Genomic DNA, 16,248 nt, shown 5'->3' with positions numbered 1-16,248 from the left:
CAAATTATTCTTTCAGCGCCCATACGTTCTAAATCACGGGAGCTTGACCGTTGTGCCACTCCTACAAGATTTATCCTTGAGTCTTTATTATTTCCTATCCCACCCATTAGCAAATCACTGGCTAAATTTCCAATCAGACCGTTCCTCTTTCACCCAGTGCTATTAACCTGCACCAAGCCCATCATCTCTTGCCTGGACTACTGCACCAACCTCCTAATTAATCTGCCTCCTGCTGCACTAGCCCACTCTCAATTTTTTCTCCACACTGTCATCATAGGGGTCCTTTCATTATGTCACTCGGCTGAAAACTTTCTGGAGATTTCCATTTTACCAAAAGGAAAAGATAAAGTTCACAATCTGGCCCCCTCTCTTTCTTCCTCCTCAAAATACGCCGGGCCACATTCTGCCTCAGGGCCTTTGCACATGTTCCTTCCCTGTAGTTCTCTGCTTAAATGCCACTTACTTAGGGAGGCCTTCCCCAGGGCATTCTAGGCAAGTAACGCTAGGACACCTACACATTCCCCTCTCCCACGGGCACACAAGTACTATGCCCTTCCTCTCTTTTTTCTGTTTTAGTTGGCGATACTTAACCTACCATTTGTCTCCTCTCCCCCACTAGAGTATAAACTCCATGAGGGCAGGAACCCGGAAGTTCACTGCTCTAACCCCAGGGCCTAGCACAGCGCTTGGCCCATTAGGCGATCGACACTTGTCCAGTGATCCCCACTGCCCATTTGCGTCCATGGTCCCAGCCAGAGACACCTGAACGGCTCGTCACCAAAGCTCCTCTCCCTATGCTTTCATAGTAATTTGGGAAACATTCTCAACAGAGTAGGAGACAACACTCAGCCCCACAGCGAGGGACCTCAAATCTCCCATCTGTAGAAAGAAACAAAAGAGACGACAGATGAGCTGTTCGGAGGGCCCTAGCTGCTTGACGATTCTGCGACACCATCCGGCCTTGCTTGGGAGACTGAAGTTCAGTCTGGGAGAGAAGCAAGCAGGAGGCTGGACGCCAGCTCAGAAGGAATTGAGCGAGAGGAACGCCGTCCGGCCTGGTTAGACACACGTGCTTATGCCTTCACCTCTTCCGTGTCTACAGGCCACAGCTTTTGAGCCTTTTCGTCTCCGGAGAGCGCCAAGGGTCTCCCGAGGGCCTCCGGAGGCCGCGCCGAGATGAACGGCGGCCAAGGGACCCCACCCACGTTTTGGTTCGCTGCTAGCCGACTGTGCTCAGCCGGGGCCAGCGGGAACGTTCGGCTCAGAAACAGCACTTCGGTGTGAACCGGGCGTCGTGGAGAGGACTTGAACCCAACCGAGACGTCGTCGACGGATCACCTCCCGGAAGAACGGACGAGGCGCATCCATCATGGCTGCCGGCGACGGCGCAGCCAGAGGCAACCGAAAGAAAATGGCGCCGAGGCGCGCGGCCCGTGACGGCAGGCCCAGGCCGGCGGGGCCAGGGAGCCGGCAGCGCTGTTTGGGAGCGCCGGCCAGGGACCCTGAAGACCCTCCTGGGCTTAAGGCGCCTGAAGGCCCTGACACCTGGCGACTGCAATATGGAGGACAGTTATTGTCTCCGCAAAGCAACTTGCACAAGGAGGACGCGAGACCGTCCCGCGTTCGGAGCACGGCAAAATCCTCTATTCTCCAAACAGAATGCGTTACGCACACTGCGCATCTCCGCAATAGTGGGCCGGCTAACGACGCAAAGAATGTTACGTCGCACCGGAGGCTCTTCCCCTCACCCCACCCCACGTTCTAGTTCAGGTGGCGCGAGAACTCTACGCCCGCTTCGTACTTTCTTTTTCTTCTACCGAATGCAGAATGGGCTTGTCTGCGCAACTGACGTAAAGTGCTTCCAAGAATACCCTTAGGACTCCGCGAAGCCCTCGGGCCATTCCAAGACGCTGTTTACGTATCGTCTCCGACGTACGTAGCGTTAAGCTGGAGCAGTCTCAGCGCCGGCCGCCATTTTGTGCAGTCGCTGGGAAGGAAGGAGACGCCTAGACCGCGGCGCTGCCGGGTTTGAGCGTAGCCAAACCTACCCACTGTTTTTATAACCCCGATTCTCTGTGTTTTGCTCCCGTCTCCGACGAGAGAGGCGGCGACGGTGGCGTCTGCGACGGGAGACAGCGCGTCGGAGCGAGAGAGCGCCGCGCCTGCCGCCGCCCCAACAGCGGAGGCGCCGCCGCCATCGGTCGTCACCAGACCGGAGCCGCAGGCCCTCCCGAGCCCGGCCATCCGTGCCCCGCTCCCAGATCTCTATCCGTTTGGGACCATGCGCGGAGGCGGCTTTGGGGACCGGGACCGGGACCGTGACCGTGGAGGGTAAGGGGGGAGGGGGAGAGGGAAGGCCTCGCGTGTGCGTGGGCCGGGGGGGAGGGGGAAGGTTGCTCCCCGAGGAGACCGCAGCCTCCGGCCCAGCGGGAGACCTGGAGCGGACCGCGGGCCCGGGAGCGACGCTCCCGACTCCGGGAGGCGAGGCGACCGGGGACTTAATGGCGGTGTGGGGCGCGGGTCTTCGGGGGGGGGGGCCTGCGCCCCGGGATCGCGGGTGAGCCGGCGGGGGGCGGCGGCCTGGCGACGCCCCGGCCCCTCCTCTGCGGACCGCCGTCGTGGCGGGGAGCGGCAGCGGCCGCCCCGGCGCCGCAGACCCGGCCCGGCCTCGCCTCGCCGCCCGGCATTTCGAGCCCGGCCAATTTGGTCAAGTCATTTGATCTCCAGGCCTCAGCGCTCATCTGTGAAACCACGGATGTTCTTGCTGAGAAGAGGAGGAGGTCTCCGAGTTCGGCCTGGGAAAATCTTGACGCCAAATGGCTTCCCTTATGTTGTCGGCCGCCAGAGATCACTGTTAATGGAGCTGGAAACCTGGTTGGAAACTAACTAGAGACCCTAAGGCTGACTTCTCGTTTTAAACGTATTTTTAAATCACCTTTAGTCGTATTTCAGGTAATTCGAAGGAAGCACATTGGACAGTAAAGCAGTGGAATTGCTAGCGATCTAAATGATCTTGTTTGAGGAGGGAGGGGTTTTGTTTTTTTTTTTAATCGTTAGTTTAGGGGTCCCCCCCCCCTCCCCCGTGTTTCGGTCTCTTTTTCTCCGCTTGGTGTCGGGTATTCGCTTCGCGGCCTAGCCAGAAAGTTTTTGGTGGGGTAATGCCACGGTTCCTGGGTTGAAAGTTAATAAAATTCGACCCGACGTCTTCGCAGATACTGAGATTCAACTTAAAATCCGTAAAAAGAAGAAGTTGCTTAAGAGCTCCATGTTGGTTTGTGCTGTTACTTTTATGTAATAAAAGTCTTAACCTCTGGATAAAAAGTCATGGAACGCCACTTATTAACATATATGTGACCTTGGGCAAGATCCTGGACCTTTGTGAGCCTGTTTTCTCAACTGAAGATGGGCATAATACTTGCCTTTACTTTGCATTGTTCTCTGGAATTAAGATACCATGTGAAATTGTCTCTTTGTAGTAGGGTGTTCTGTTACTTGATGTTTTCTTCAAACATTTTTGTTTTTTGTGGTTCAGATACACACGTCCCAGACGTACGAGTCACAAGCACTTCAGTTATCATTTGAGTTGCAAAATAAAAGATTATTTATGCTTTGTTAGGAAGGAAAATGTTTGATCTTAGTGTTAAATTTGGAGGGCTAGAAGTGGAGTGTTTGCTTAGTGTTTCACAGTATAGCTAAATTTAGAAGTCAGTTTCTGTGCAACCATTTAGGAAAGGGAATTTGAGGTTAGCTAGTAAATTTGAAAATGACCAAGTAATTCCCCTCTTAAGCTTTATACTGTAGACATTAAAATGCAGAGAAACCTTGTACACCTTCCCCAGCATTTGTATACAAAAGCGTTTATACCAGCATTGTTTATGTTAATAGTGGACACAGCTCCTGTGTATGTCTGGATAAAGTGTGGGTATTTATACAAGTAGAATACAACACAACAGTGAAAAGAAAAAACTTAACATCAACATGGATGACTCACAAACATTAAGTAAAAAAAATCGTGGTAAAAGGATAATAGCTATAAAGACGTATATGACAAAACTATGAAGCAAAATTTGAGATGGTTGTTAGGGGGTGTGTGAACTTGAAGTGGGCACAGGGAGCTACCAAGGTACTGATAATGTCCTCTTTACTGTGGGTGTTTGGTTTAATACTTAATTTCACCGTATATATGCTGTAACAATAAAAATAAATTATTTTAAAAGAGGAAAAAGTGAATTACTGATCCCTACTTTATCCCATATTGACTATCAGATGACATTTTAGGCTTTAAAAATGGTTCATATCAACAAAATGACACTTTTTCATAATGTCTGTGTCTTAATTCTACCTTTACCATGAAATTTCATTTACGATTTAAATTGCTGTTTTTCTTAACTGAGTGTTAACAGAGCTGAAATGGATTATTAGTTTGAACAATGGATTATTTGAACATTTTATACATTGTAAATTTAAACTGGCATGATGTTGCTGAATCTTAAGAGCTGCATTTATTGCAAAGTCAAACTTCATATGCAGTCAAGACCTTAATGAACAGTATGGTATGTCAGGGATTAGGATATGTGCTCAAAAATTCTGTGAAAGTAAAAGGCTATCTTATTTGGGTTAGCTTTATAAAGGTGCAGCATATTTTTGAAGAATCCCGTGTTTCAAAATATATTTGTAGTATAGAGTAGTATGTCTTGGAGAATGAAATAGCCAAGATGATACGGGGGAAAAACCTCTTCCTTTGAATAAGCCTTTAAAGGAACCTGACTTTCCAAAGTTCTCTTGTAGATCATTAGTTTAAGGTCTGGACAGCATTGGAATGCAGCAGCATGGAAAGAGCACCTAGGAACTACATAAATTAGTAATAGTATAAACTAGGCTGACAGTCTCTCGAAAAATAGTATAAACTAGGCTGACAGTCTCTCAAAATTGGTCCTATAATTCTTTGCAAACCTGACAATCAAAATGCTTGACTTACCTACTTACTTAGAACTGTTGCTTCCTTTATAGGGAGGAAAGTTGACCCAGGTGGTCTTTGATCTGTTCGGTATTGACCTTTGGGCCTGAGGGCAAGTTGAAGAAGTCATTGATCTATGTCTTCAATATACGTATCTTTGTAACATGCTTCAGTTTTGATTCCTGATTTCTGTTAACAGTTCAGTAGTATACATGGAATCTGTCAAGTTCTGCCTGTTGAGTGTAGGTACTCAGTGGTCCCAAGAAAATTTCCTGCGGTCAGTCTTTGTATTTAGAGAACTATCTAGTTGGGTAAGTTTTAGGAACGCTTTGAATCCTAGGGAATTGAAGCCCTTTAAAATAATACAGCTACTGCCTGTCAGTTGTGATGTGGAACCATCTGCAAGATGATGTGAGTGGGTTAGAGTGGAAAGGGGAAGTTAAATTCAGTATAGTATTTTGGGAGGTAAAGAAATGGAATGGAAACATCATGTAAGTGTATACTACTTGTATTCAAAACCATGGCCCACACTTCAGGAATGAAGATCATCTTTGTGGTCTAGGAAGAGTAGGACGTTGCAAGTTGGCCTAGTGGTCATATTTGTATTCCAGTTGAACTTGTCTGTTACGAATGTTGGATAAAACAAAGATTGGCCTTAAATCTGTTTGCGTTTTTAAAACCCTAAGTAAGGGGTTCCTGTCTGGCCCAGTCAGTGGAGCATGTGATTCTTGATCTTGGGATTGTGAGTTCGAGCCCCATGTTGGGCATAGAGGTTACTAAATAAAAAAAGACAAAAAAGAAAAACTTAAATAAGACTCAGTAGTGTTTTCTTCGGCGCATTTATAGTTAACAGTACTATTTCCCTGGGAACAAAGAGGAGAAGGTAAAGGTGGCAGTTAAGAGGAAGGAGAGGTCATAAATCATTTCTGGCTATTCATTAGCATTAACTAAAGGTGAAGAGTAGCCTCTTGGTCTTATAGGGGCCCTGGTAGTTTTCCTTAGCTTAGCAGACAACAGGAGTACTTACCACAGTTACGGGTAAGGAGTCCACGAAACTGTTGCGGGTATGGGGCGACTTGCTTCAAGTGGATCTTTCTACCTGTCCACCTGCTTGCCTTTAGTTTAAACATAAACTAATGTCTTCCTTTGCCTACGTGTCTGATTGTTATACGAGAGTAGAGATTTCTGTTTCATTCAGTTTAGTATCTCCAGGAACCGCTTAAAACAGTACCCGGTGCAGTAACTTTGTTGAATGAATACAGTTACGCTAACTTGTATTGAATACTACGCCAGGTACTTTTTTTTAATACTTCTCACACATTCGTTTCATCTTCATAGCGGTCTCTGAAATAGGTGGTGGTAGTAGTATTTCCACTTACATAAGAAACAGGTACAGAGAAGCTAAACTGTTCATAACAACATCTTAAGTAGTAGAATCAAAATTCAAGCCTTTTCAGTGATTCCCGAATCTGGTTGTAATCCCTAGGATACATATCTGTAAACATAAAAGAGTTTTTAATTTTTCACCCCTCATAACCATACCTGTAACAATATTAGTAAAGGAAGTTTTATGAACCCTTTTCCTCCATACCTTTGAGTAAGAAAAACATATTCTTGGAGGGGCCTGGTAGTATCCTAAGAGAAGAGTTTTTTGCTTGTTTTTTATGGCACCTAAGGTGCCACCCTCGTAAGTAAATACTCAGTAAAGTAAAAATTTTGGTGTTTCTAGATTTGGAGCAAGAGGTGGCGGTGGCCTTCCCCCGAAGAAATTTGGTAATCCTGGGGAGCGTTTACGTAAAAAGAAGTGGGATTTGAGTGAGCTCCCCAAGTTTGAGAAGAATTTTTATGTAGAGCATCCGGAAGTGGCAAGGCTGACTCCGGTAAGTTTTGGGGGTTTATTTCACCTTTTTTGTATACACGGTAACGAACTCAGTTGACATATTAGGCAGTCTTTACTCACACTGCTATTACTTGTTTTGTTCTAGTGTGGTACCTAGATTCTTCTTTGTTTGGTTTTCGTTTATTGGTATACTTCCCAATTGGTCATGTAGGAGATTTTAACTGTATAGGAGGTTCATGTTTTTTCATCTATGAAGTTAAAATTAAAACATTGGCATAAATATAGGGACACTTGGCTGTCTCAGTCAGTTAAGTTGTCTGACTGTTGATTTCACCTCAGGTCGTGATCTTAACCATTGGTGAGTTCAAGCCCCGTGTCAGGCTCTGTGCTGACAGCATGGAGCCTGCTTGGGATTCTCGCTCTCTGCCCCTCCCCCCACTTAGACTCTTGTGTGTGCTGTCTCCATAAACTTGAAAACATAAATTAAAAAAATAAAACATTGGTCTAAATATACTTCTGTTTGTCTTTTTTTAACCTCATTGTGATTGTTTTGGACTCTACTCATGAAATGATTACTTGTTCAAAAGAAGGTGTAATGGAAAGAGCATTTGGTTCCGAGTTCCACCGTTTCTCCTTCCTACTTCTGACCTTGGGCACATTACTTAATATTTTGAAGTGTCTCATTTTCTCGTGGGGAAAATGGAACTCTTACCATTATCACTTCATGGACTCACAAAGTTGGGAGGATCCTTACAAATTGGGTGACGTTGAATGTATGTGAAAGAGCTGTTAGAAGTGTTAGATATATTTTCCAGTGTAATCGTGGAATGGATGATAATTGTTGAGCTTGATTGGCAAGTAAAGTTTTGCATGTTTAGAATAACTTTGTTCACTTACTTGTTTTACTTTGTTTTCTTCCATAGTACGAGGTTGATGAACTACGCCGAAAGAAAGAAATTACAGTGAGAGGGGGGGATGTTTGTCCTAAACCTGTGTTTGCCTTCCATCACGCTAACTTCCCACGTAAGTGTTCTTTAATCCAGGATTTTACTTGTTAGTTTTTATTGAACCGTAAACATGGGTAACGGGTTATTCAAAGGTTTTCATTCGGGCTCAGGATTTTGTTGAAGAGGCAAATAGAAACCCTTCACAAAGGTGATGATAAATGTTTTGTTTTATAATTTCAAGGCTTGGAAGTAAATGCTGTATTAATTGAATAAGAGATTTTTTTTTATGCTTATCTGTTCATTTATTTATTTATTTATTTCATCTTCCCCTAGAACTTTTGTCTCCTTCTTTCAGAAAGTAGAATGAAATTGCTTTCTAGCTGGATATGACTTGGCAGACAATACATGACTGACAGCCATGTGCCCACTCTATACCTTACGGCAGTGGTTTTTAAAGTATTAAAGGGGGGGGGGGGGCGCCTGGGTGGCTCAGTCGGTTGAGCGGCTGACTTTGGCTCTTGCCATGATCATGCAGTTCATGGGTTCGAGCCCTCGTTGGGCTCTGTGCTGACAGCTCAGAGCCTGGAGCCTACTTCAGATTCTGTGTCCCTCTCTCTCTGCCCTTCCCCCACTCATGCTCGCTCTCTCTCAAAAATAAACATTAAAAAAATTTTTTTTAAGTATTGAGGGGAAGGGTAGATATATCTAGCAGCAGCATTCAGAGAGGTAGTCGTCATCGGGTCAGAGATTCAGTAACTAAAGAAAGAAACAGCACTTTCCTTGGAGGGATGTAAAGCCGGGTAAATCCTTCCTTTGATGAGTTGAACAGTTTTTTAGAATTCTCTTGGCCGTGTTCTTAGTTTTTTATCTAAAAGCAGTAATGGTTGTTCTCTTACAGAATATGTAATGGATGTGTTGATGGATCAGCACTTCACAGAACCAACTCCGATTCAGTGCCAGGGATTTCCGTTGGCTCTCAGTGGCCGAGATATGGTGGGCATTGCGCAGACTGGGTCTGGGAAGACATTGGCGGTACGTACCACCAGGAGGGGAAGGTTAATATTGTGGTGACTTATTTTGCTATTCTGATTATCCCATTAATTCTTAATTCTTAGAAAGTTCTGATTCAGATGGTATAGGTAGTATTTCAGCTTTCTTAGTTAGGTGAGATATGTGCAAGTATTTTGTGTTCAAATTTACATTGCATGCGTGTTTAACAGTTGTGAGTTCTGTTTTCATTTTTGTGATTAGGCATTATCAGTTACTGTGATAATTTAAGGTAATGGCTTAGTTTTGGAATAAGACTGTCATTCTTTTCCCCCCCCAGTATTTGCTGCCTGCAATTGTTCATATTAACCACCAGCCATACTTGGAAAGGGGAGACGGCCCAATTGTAAGTGTGTTTATGATTATAAAATTAACTGTAATTTATTGATCACTGTGTTTCAGGCACTGTGCTTTGCATGTGTTTTCAGATTTCATTCTCAAGTCCATCCTCCATATCTGAAAGTGATACTCTCTTACTGATAAATTTTAACAGTGCAATTAAATGACTAGTCCAAATAGCTATTTTTTATTTATTTTGAGAGAGAGCATGCGCAAGTTGGGGAGGGGCAGAGAAAGGGGGGGAGAGAGAGAGAGAATCCCAAGCCGACTCCTCACTATCAGTGGGGAGCCCGATGTCGGGCAGACTGCGAGATCCTGACCTGAACTGAAGTCCTGACATTCAACCAACTGAGCCACCCAGGCGCCCCTAGCCAAAATAGCTATTAAATGGCTGAACTTGAGTTTGAACCAATGTTACTTTTAACCATTATATATACTGCTTTCATATATAGGCATTTACTGTGTAGTAAATTCAAATACAGTTCTTAATTGCTCAATGGTGCTGTGAGGGATTATAGGAAGTGTGAAATGATGTCACTTCTCTGCATGTCAGTCAGATTTGGGGTGTGTATTCTTTGTGGTTAAGTAGTATTTCTGTAAGTGTTTATGGGGCAGGATGATTTTCTGGTTTGATTGTTTTCACTTAGTGCTATTTCCTGTAAGTTTTGTGTAGTGGTTTTCAAACATTTTGGATGTACATTCTTACTTTTTTTTTTAAAAATTGAGGGGTGCCTTACTGGCTCGGCGCAATCAGTAGAGCATGCAACTCTTGATGTCAGAATTGTGAGTTTGAGCCCCACGTTGGGTGTAGAGATTACTTAAATCTTTAAAAAATTGGGCTCGCATTTGATAATGTGTTTACAAACAGGTACGTCTCAAAATATTCGCAAAAAGAAGTAACACATTACTTTGCATTATATGATACATCATATATTCCATATGGCTAATAGAATCAGCTTTATTATTGTTAGCTAATACTTAACGGATCTGTACACAAAACGGGAGTCATTGATAACTATGTATACGATACCTATTTAAAAGAGTCCTAATTTTGTATTGTTTTGAGTGTTCTAGAAGTCATCATTGTTTTTGCCTTGTGTGTCTGGCTAAAAGTTTAAACTGGAATTCAGAAAAGTGTCTGCTTCTTTCTTGTTTATCTCTTTTTACTAATATTTAATCCGTGGTTAAAGCCACTTGTTCATTCTGTGAGTTGTTAAAACTAGGTGATAAAATCTGTAAATCCACTTAGATAGCAATAAACTGTAATGAATCCTGTATCAAAAGTAAACCATCATTCCATATGCTAAATATTGTCACAATTTTTTTGCCACACTCCGGTGCACAGTCTTAAACTCTCTGCCTTCTCTCCCCATCGTGTAATTTTTAAAGTATCAGATTAGGCAGTAGAAAGAATTAGATCACCTTTTTGTTCTTTTTCTTTTTTAACTTGGGAGAGGTGTATTAATGTGCATGTTTGTTTCAGTGTCTAGTTCTGGCTCCTACGAGAGAGCTTGCCCAGCAAGTACAGCAGGTGGCTGATGACTATGGCAAATGTTCTAGATTGAAGAGTACTTGCATTTATGGAGGTGCTCCTAAAGGTCCCCAGATTCGAGACTTGGAGAGAGGTAATCTTTTTTAAAATTAGCACGTAAGAGTTTTATCAATTTTTATGAATGAAATCGAAGAGGAAAATAGTGGGTCCTTGTGGGAAGAAATTCAGTATTCCAGCAGGTTAGAAATTCTCAGGTATGGTTGAAAGGCTGTTAGGGGAAAGTTTCACATCATTAGAGACAAACTTTGTGGAGATTTGGTAATTATACGTCAAGTGTCTTTACATCATGCTCTTCCAAGTATGGTGTTAAATGTAGCTAGTGCTCTGTGGTATTGAGTGCAGCCACCGGAGCTGGTGCTTCTCAGTTTGGTGAGGCTCGGAGAGCGTATAAAGAATTCTTAGTTGACTAGATCTGCGGTTTTGTTTTATAGGTGTCGAGATCTGTATAGCTACTCCTGGACGCCTGATAGATTTCCTCGAGTCAGGAAAGACAAATCTTCGCCGATGTACTTACCTTGTACTGGATGAGGCTGACAGGATGCTTGATATGGGCTTTGAACCTCAGATCCGTAAAATTGTTGACCAAATCAGGGTGTGTAAAGCTGATGATCGACCATCTTTATGCCTAGTGCCTGTTGCCATCCTTAGCCTGAAAGAAAGCTTTTCTTTTCCTGGTAGCCTGATAGGCAGACACTGATGTGGAGCGCAACCTGGCCAAAAGAAGTAAGACAGCTTGCAGAGGATTTCCTTCGTGATTACACCCAGATCAACGTGGGCAATCTGGAGTTGAGTGCCAACCACAACATCCTCCAGATTGTGGATGTCTGCATGGAAAGTGAAAAAGACCACAAGTAAGAGAGATTTTACCGTTTGGGTGCTATTAAACCTTTCCTAATTATCCTCCAAAATTAAAGCATTTGAGAAACCTGACATTTTTTGAGGCCCCAAAACATCAAAAGCATTACTAGCTTTCTTTGTATCATTCATCAGGGCACTGTCGTTAGAAGCAAGGATTCCGGATCCTTAGTTGTGATAGTTACCAGCTGTATAGAACATAATGTGAAAAAAAAAGTACCGTAGTTTTGGGGAGTTATGTTGTAGACCTCCCTTCTACATAGTGTACGGGGAGGCCTTCTCCGAATGACTGCATTTTTGCTCGTCTTGTTTTCAGGTTGATCCAACTCATGGAGGAAATAATGGCTGAAAAGGAAAATAAGACAATAATATTTGTAGAGACAAAGAGACGCTGTGATGACCTCACTCGAAGGATGCGCAGAGATGGGTGAGTGCAGCGCTGAGGTAATTAGCCTCAGGTTTTATATTTATAGTTCAGTAGGAATTTTTAAAGTTTAGATTTCCTCTTTTTTAAAGATTTTTGAAATATTGGTTACTTTTCCTCTGACAGTTGGCCAGCTATGTGTATCCATGGAGACAAGAGTCAACCGGAAAGAGATTGGGTGCTTAATGGTGAGTTCAAAACTAAATATTGTCCGTACTGTTTCCGAGATGGGCACGCTTTCTGTAAAGGACCAGGTAGTAAAGATTTTCTGCTTTGCAGACTCTATGGGGGTTTGTGTCATAGTCGTTCAGGTCTTATGTTACAGCAAAAAGATGGTCAAGAACCATAGGAAAAAAATGGTCTGGCTGTGTTGCAGTAAAAGTAAAAATAGATATTGCCAGATTTGATCCATAGGCCAGCGTTTGCCAAACTCTGCCCTTGTTTATTGAATATTAGGGGCATTTTTGGCATATCTCTACTGTCCTTTAAAGTCAATAATGTGGGCTGTTTACACTTTTTCATAACTTACACCACATTTTCTTTCATAAGGTCTTTTTTTTTTTTTTTTTTTTTTTTAAGCTTATTTTGAGAGAGTGAGAACGCCAGCAGGGGAGAGGGAAAGAGAGGGGGAGAGAGTGTGGGGCTCTAACTCACTGTGAGATCATGACCTGAGGCAAAACCAAGAGTTGGACACTTAACTGACTGAGCCACCCAGGCGCCCCTAAGGTCTTATCTTTAAAATACATACGGGGGCGCCTGGGTGGCTCGGTCGGTTAAGCGTCCGACTTCAGCTCAGGTCATGATCTCACTGTCCGTAAGTTCGAGCCCCACGTCCGGCTCTGTGCTGACTGCTCAGAGCCTGGAGCCTGTTTCAGATTCTGTGTCTCCCTCTCTCTCTGCCCCTCCCCCACTCATGCTCTGTCTCTCTCTGTCTCAAAAATAAATAAACGTTAAAAAAAAAAAAAAAATTTAAAATACATACGTTCACCAGCCTGTAAAGCTCCCCAAACCTTGTACTTCTGGAATTTTCATGGAGGCTTCATAACATAGGCCTAATTGATTATTAACTCGATCTCTATCCTCTCCTCTGAGGATGAGGGGTAGGGCTGAAAGTTCCAAGCTCTTAGAATCATGGCTTGGTCTTCCTGGTGACCAGCCCCCATCCTGAAGCTTTCCAGGATTCCACCAAGCATTGCCTCAGCACAAAAGATACTTCCGTCACCCAGGATCTTCCGAGAGACTTGGGGTCTGTGTGTCAGGACCTAAGGTCAAAGACTAAGAATAAAAGACTCTCCTAGCATTTCTGTTTACAAGCGTTTTAGGAGCTGAGTGCCAGGAGTTGGGGGCAGAGACGAATACACGTATTTTCTGTTATTTCACAGAGGAAAGTAGGGTTCCTCCTTTCATTTCACATCTTTTAAAGTTGCTTCCTTCTCCTGCCCCTTAACTTTTGGTTTTATTTCATGTGAAAGGTAACTTCAGTGTCATAATTTAAGGGCAAAAAATTGTAGCTCATTTAAATTTTGTTACAAATTGCTACATAGTTTTAACAGTCCTTTTCAGTAGAGGTAGCTTTTGGTCTGTTGCCTCTCTGCTAAAAGTGAGTAGAGTGAAGATTTTCAAAGAATCACTGTTTTCCTTTGAATTTAAAAGAGCTTGGCATGTTCTTGACACCATCACTTGAAATTTAACGTGGTAGAGTGAAAAGGCCAGATAGCTAGGAATGTCTGTGTGGTCATTTTTAAAGATAATCATTTGGCCTTGATTGTATAACTTGGCTTTCGTGGTACTATTCTTGTTTTGCAGAGTTCCGTTCAGGAAAGGCTCCCATCCTCATTGCCACAGATGTAGCCTCCCGTGGGCTAGGTTTGTATAGATAGGCGTCTCTGTCAATGGTATATGTATCTTTTGGTTTAAAGATTTCTTTGTCATTTCAAATTAGAGTCGTGTATACATGTGTTTAGATAAATATCTAAAAGAGAAGAACACAAAATGTGATAATTTCCCTTCCCCCCACAACTTTTTTTTAACCTTGGTGTTTTTTGTTTTTTGTTTTCTTTTATTTTCAAAGTCTCTTCCTGCTCCTGACAAACAGGCTTTGGTCTGCAGCAAGGCCTAGGCATGACTATTCAAATGGTTAGAGGGGACAGGAGACATTCAGTTGAACAGCTCAGCTTTTTCCTGGTTTTATTCTGTTTTCTGGCTGGATAGGATGAGTCTGATTGAACCTAACTTATTAGAAGCTAGTTTCGGCAGATACTCCTCTCTCTCTCTCTCTCTCTCTCTCTCTCTCCCTCTCTCCCTCCCTCCCTCCCTCCCTCCCTCCCTCCCTCCCTCCCTCCTTTTCCCTCTCCCTCCCTCCCTCCTTCTCCCCCGCCCCTCTCCCTCTCTCCCTCCCTCTCTCCCCCCCTCTTCTGTATATGCATATACATATATATATATATATATATACACGTGTGTATATATACATCTATATGTATGTGGAGTTCCGATTCCATGAATGCTAACATAATCTTGGTATTTAATGAGTCCATAAATATGTTATCATTCAGTAATTAAATCTGCATTGCCCAATTTTATTCACTGAAGTAAGGTAATTGTGTACGCTCAGTTGTCCCCTCCTCCCACCTATGCTCCTATCATCAATGTGCTGTCTTCCAGTTTAAGAACTTAACTTGAAGCTTATGTTCTTTTGGAGGTTTCCACCCATTACGATTTAAATTTATAGAACTATTTTGTGGTACTTGATCCCATTATTTTCCGAGGTACACAGGTACATCTCGAAATTTTTATATTAAAAAAGATGACATTATGTCTGTCACAAAGATCTTTTTAAATTACTGACAGGTGTTTAATTTCTTGCCCAGTAAGGTGAGAAGTACCATATTCCCTTGTAATGCGTAGCGTAAAGAGAAAGCGTTCAACCGGAATACAAGAGAATGAAGGCTTTTTATACATTGCATTCATCATTCCCTCCTTCAGGGGTGGTGGCCTGCAGCCATGACTGAAAATTGTCTCTGCCCTCAGAGGTCATGTCTGGATCTGTGCGGTTAGAACTTGGGCCTGTTGGGAGAAGAGGCTGAGGCCTGAAAGCAGTTTACACAAAAGCTTTCAGTGATGGTGGTTTTTAAACAGGCTTGCTATGTGCTGGTAGCTTCTTTGTGCATCTTGCCTAGACAATTAAAAATACTTCCTCCCTTTCCCCTTGCATTTCTAAACCAAATCAATTGGCTACCATTAGAATAACTTAGACTCTTCATCCCACCCCCACTCATCCAAGTGAGGGGAGAGGGAAGGTACCTGAGTCTGTTTCTTGTTACTCAGCATCAGTGCTTGTTTTGGGCCCCTTTGTTTGCTGCCTTGTAAAAATCAAAAGGAGGGGGAAAACCCACCAAAATGGCAGAATGCTGACCAAGGTCCTACAAGATCCTGGAAAGTGAAGGCTTCTACCTCATAGACAGGGGTGCAATTTTCAGCTGAGTCACCAGGCCTTTTTTCACTTCCTGTCCAGCGATGGCCTCTTAAATGTTCCCTTCAGGTAAGTTCTTCAATCCCCATAGTTTTATGATAGTCATCCTCAGGAAACCACTCTTCCCTTTGCGCTGGGATATTTTTAATTTTTCTTTTTCTTTTTTTTTCGTTTAAACTACACACTGTTAAACTAAAAGCATTGAATTGATTTTGTTTTGTTTTTTAACAGAAGCTTTGATATCAGCTGCAGATCACTCAGTACATGGCCGAGGCAAATCTACATTGGCCCGAAGCAGCTCTAGATGAGCCTGTTGGCTAGTCTCAGTCCCTCCCAATTAGTGATTGGGAGGGGTTTGTCAGACAGAAAGTTGTTATCCCGGGCAGCTGGCCAAAACGTTAACTTTTCAGTGTCTTACCCTGCTACAGCATCTCCTCTAAAGGCAGCAAGATCATATTGTGGCAGTGCGCAGATAAGATCAGGGCAGGCCCGACTGGAGAAAACCAGATCCTGCGCTTGCTCTTTGGTGCCCTCAGCCAGCTCTGTGTGCACACACACAGGACCCCTTTCTAGGGTGAAGAACTTGCGACATGGCCGTCCCCTATCGAACCCCTCCAGAAATACTCCCGACTAAAAGTTTCTGAACGGTTGACTCCAGTGCCCAGTGCTTTCTGCTAGGAAAGCACACGTCTGCGCCTCCAGTGCAGTAATTCAGCTTGCTCTGCTGCCCACGGTCCTACACCGTGGGACTGACTCTGAGGAGCATTACCATAGGTCTGAAGATGTGGTCCTGGAGCGTAACTTCCCAGCCCTTCAGC

General features: G+C 43.6%; 1 protein-coding gene across 2 annotated transcripts in view; it reads left to right on the top strand.

Annotated features, from left to right (window-relative positions):
• The first annotated feature begins 2,049 nt into the window (after positions 1–2,049).
• Positions 2,050–16,248, top strand: part of DDX17 (DEAD-box helicase 17) — a 20,573-nt gene continuing 6,374 nt past the window's right edge. For both annotated transcript variants that reach the window (XM_053895814.1, XM_053895813.1), the window contains exons 1-11: positions 2,050–2,331; positions 6,687–6,837; positions 7,721–7,820; positions 8,643–8,776; positions 9,072–9,137; positions 10,614–10,755; positions 11,114–11,274; positions 11,361–11,533; positions 11,854–11,964; positions 12,088–12,149; positions 13,768–13,827. In XM_053895814.1, the coding sequence (XP_053751789.1) occupies positions 2,282–2,331; positions 6,687–6,837; positions 7,721–7,820; positions 8,643–8,776; positions 9,072–9,137; positions 10,614–10,755; positions 11,114–11,274; positions 11,361–11,533; positions 11,854–11,964; positions 12,088–12,149; positions 13,768–13,827 (1,210 nt within the window). In that variant the 5' untranslated portion in view covers positions 2,050–2,281. The remainder of the gene's footprint in view (positions 2,332–6,686; positions 6,838–7,720; positions 7,821–8,642; positions 8,777–9,071; positions 9,138–10,613; positions 10,756–11,113; positions 11,275–11,360; positions 11,534–11,853; positions 11,965–12,087; positions 12,150–13,767; positions 13,828–16,248) is intronic.

Source organism: Panthera pardus, unplaced genomic scaffold (assembly GCF_024362965.1).
Source record: "Panthera pardus isolate Hobbes unplaced genomic scaffold, ASM2436296v1 HiC_scaffold_6, whole genome shotgun sequence".
Classification (NCBI taxonomy): Eukaryota; Metazoa; Chordata; class Mammalia; order Carnivora; family Felidae; genus Panthera; species Panthera pardus.
Note: the sequence above shows the minus strand (reverse complement) of the source record. Positions and strands in the feature narration are given on the sequence as shown.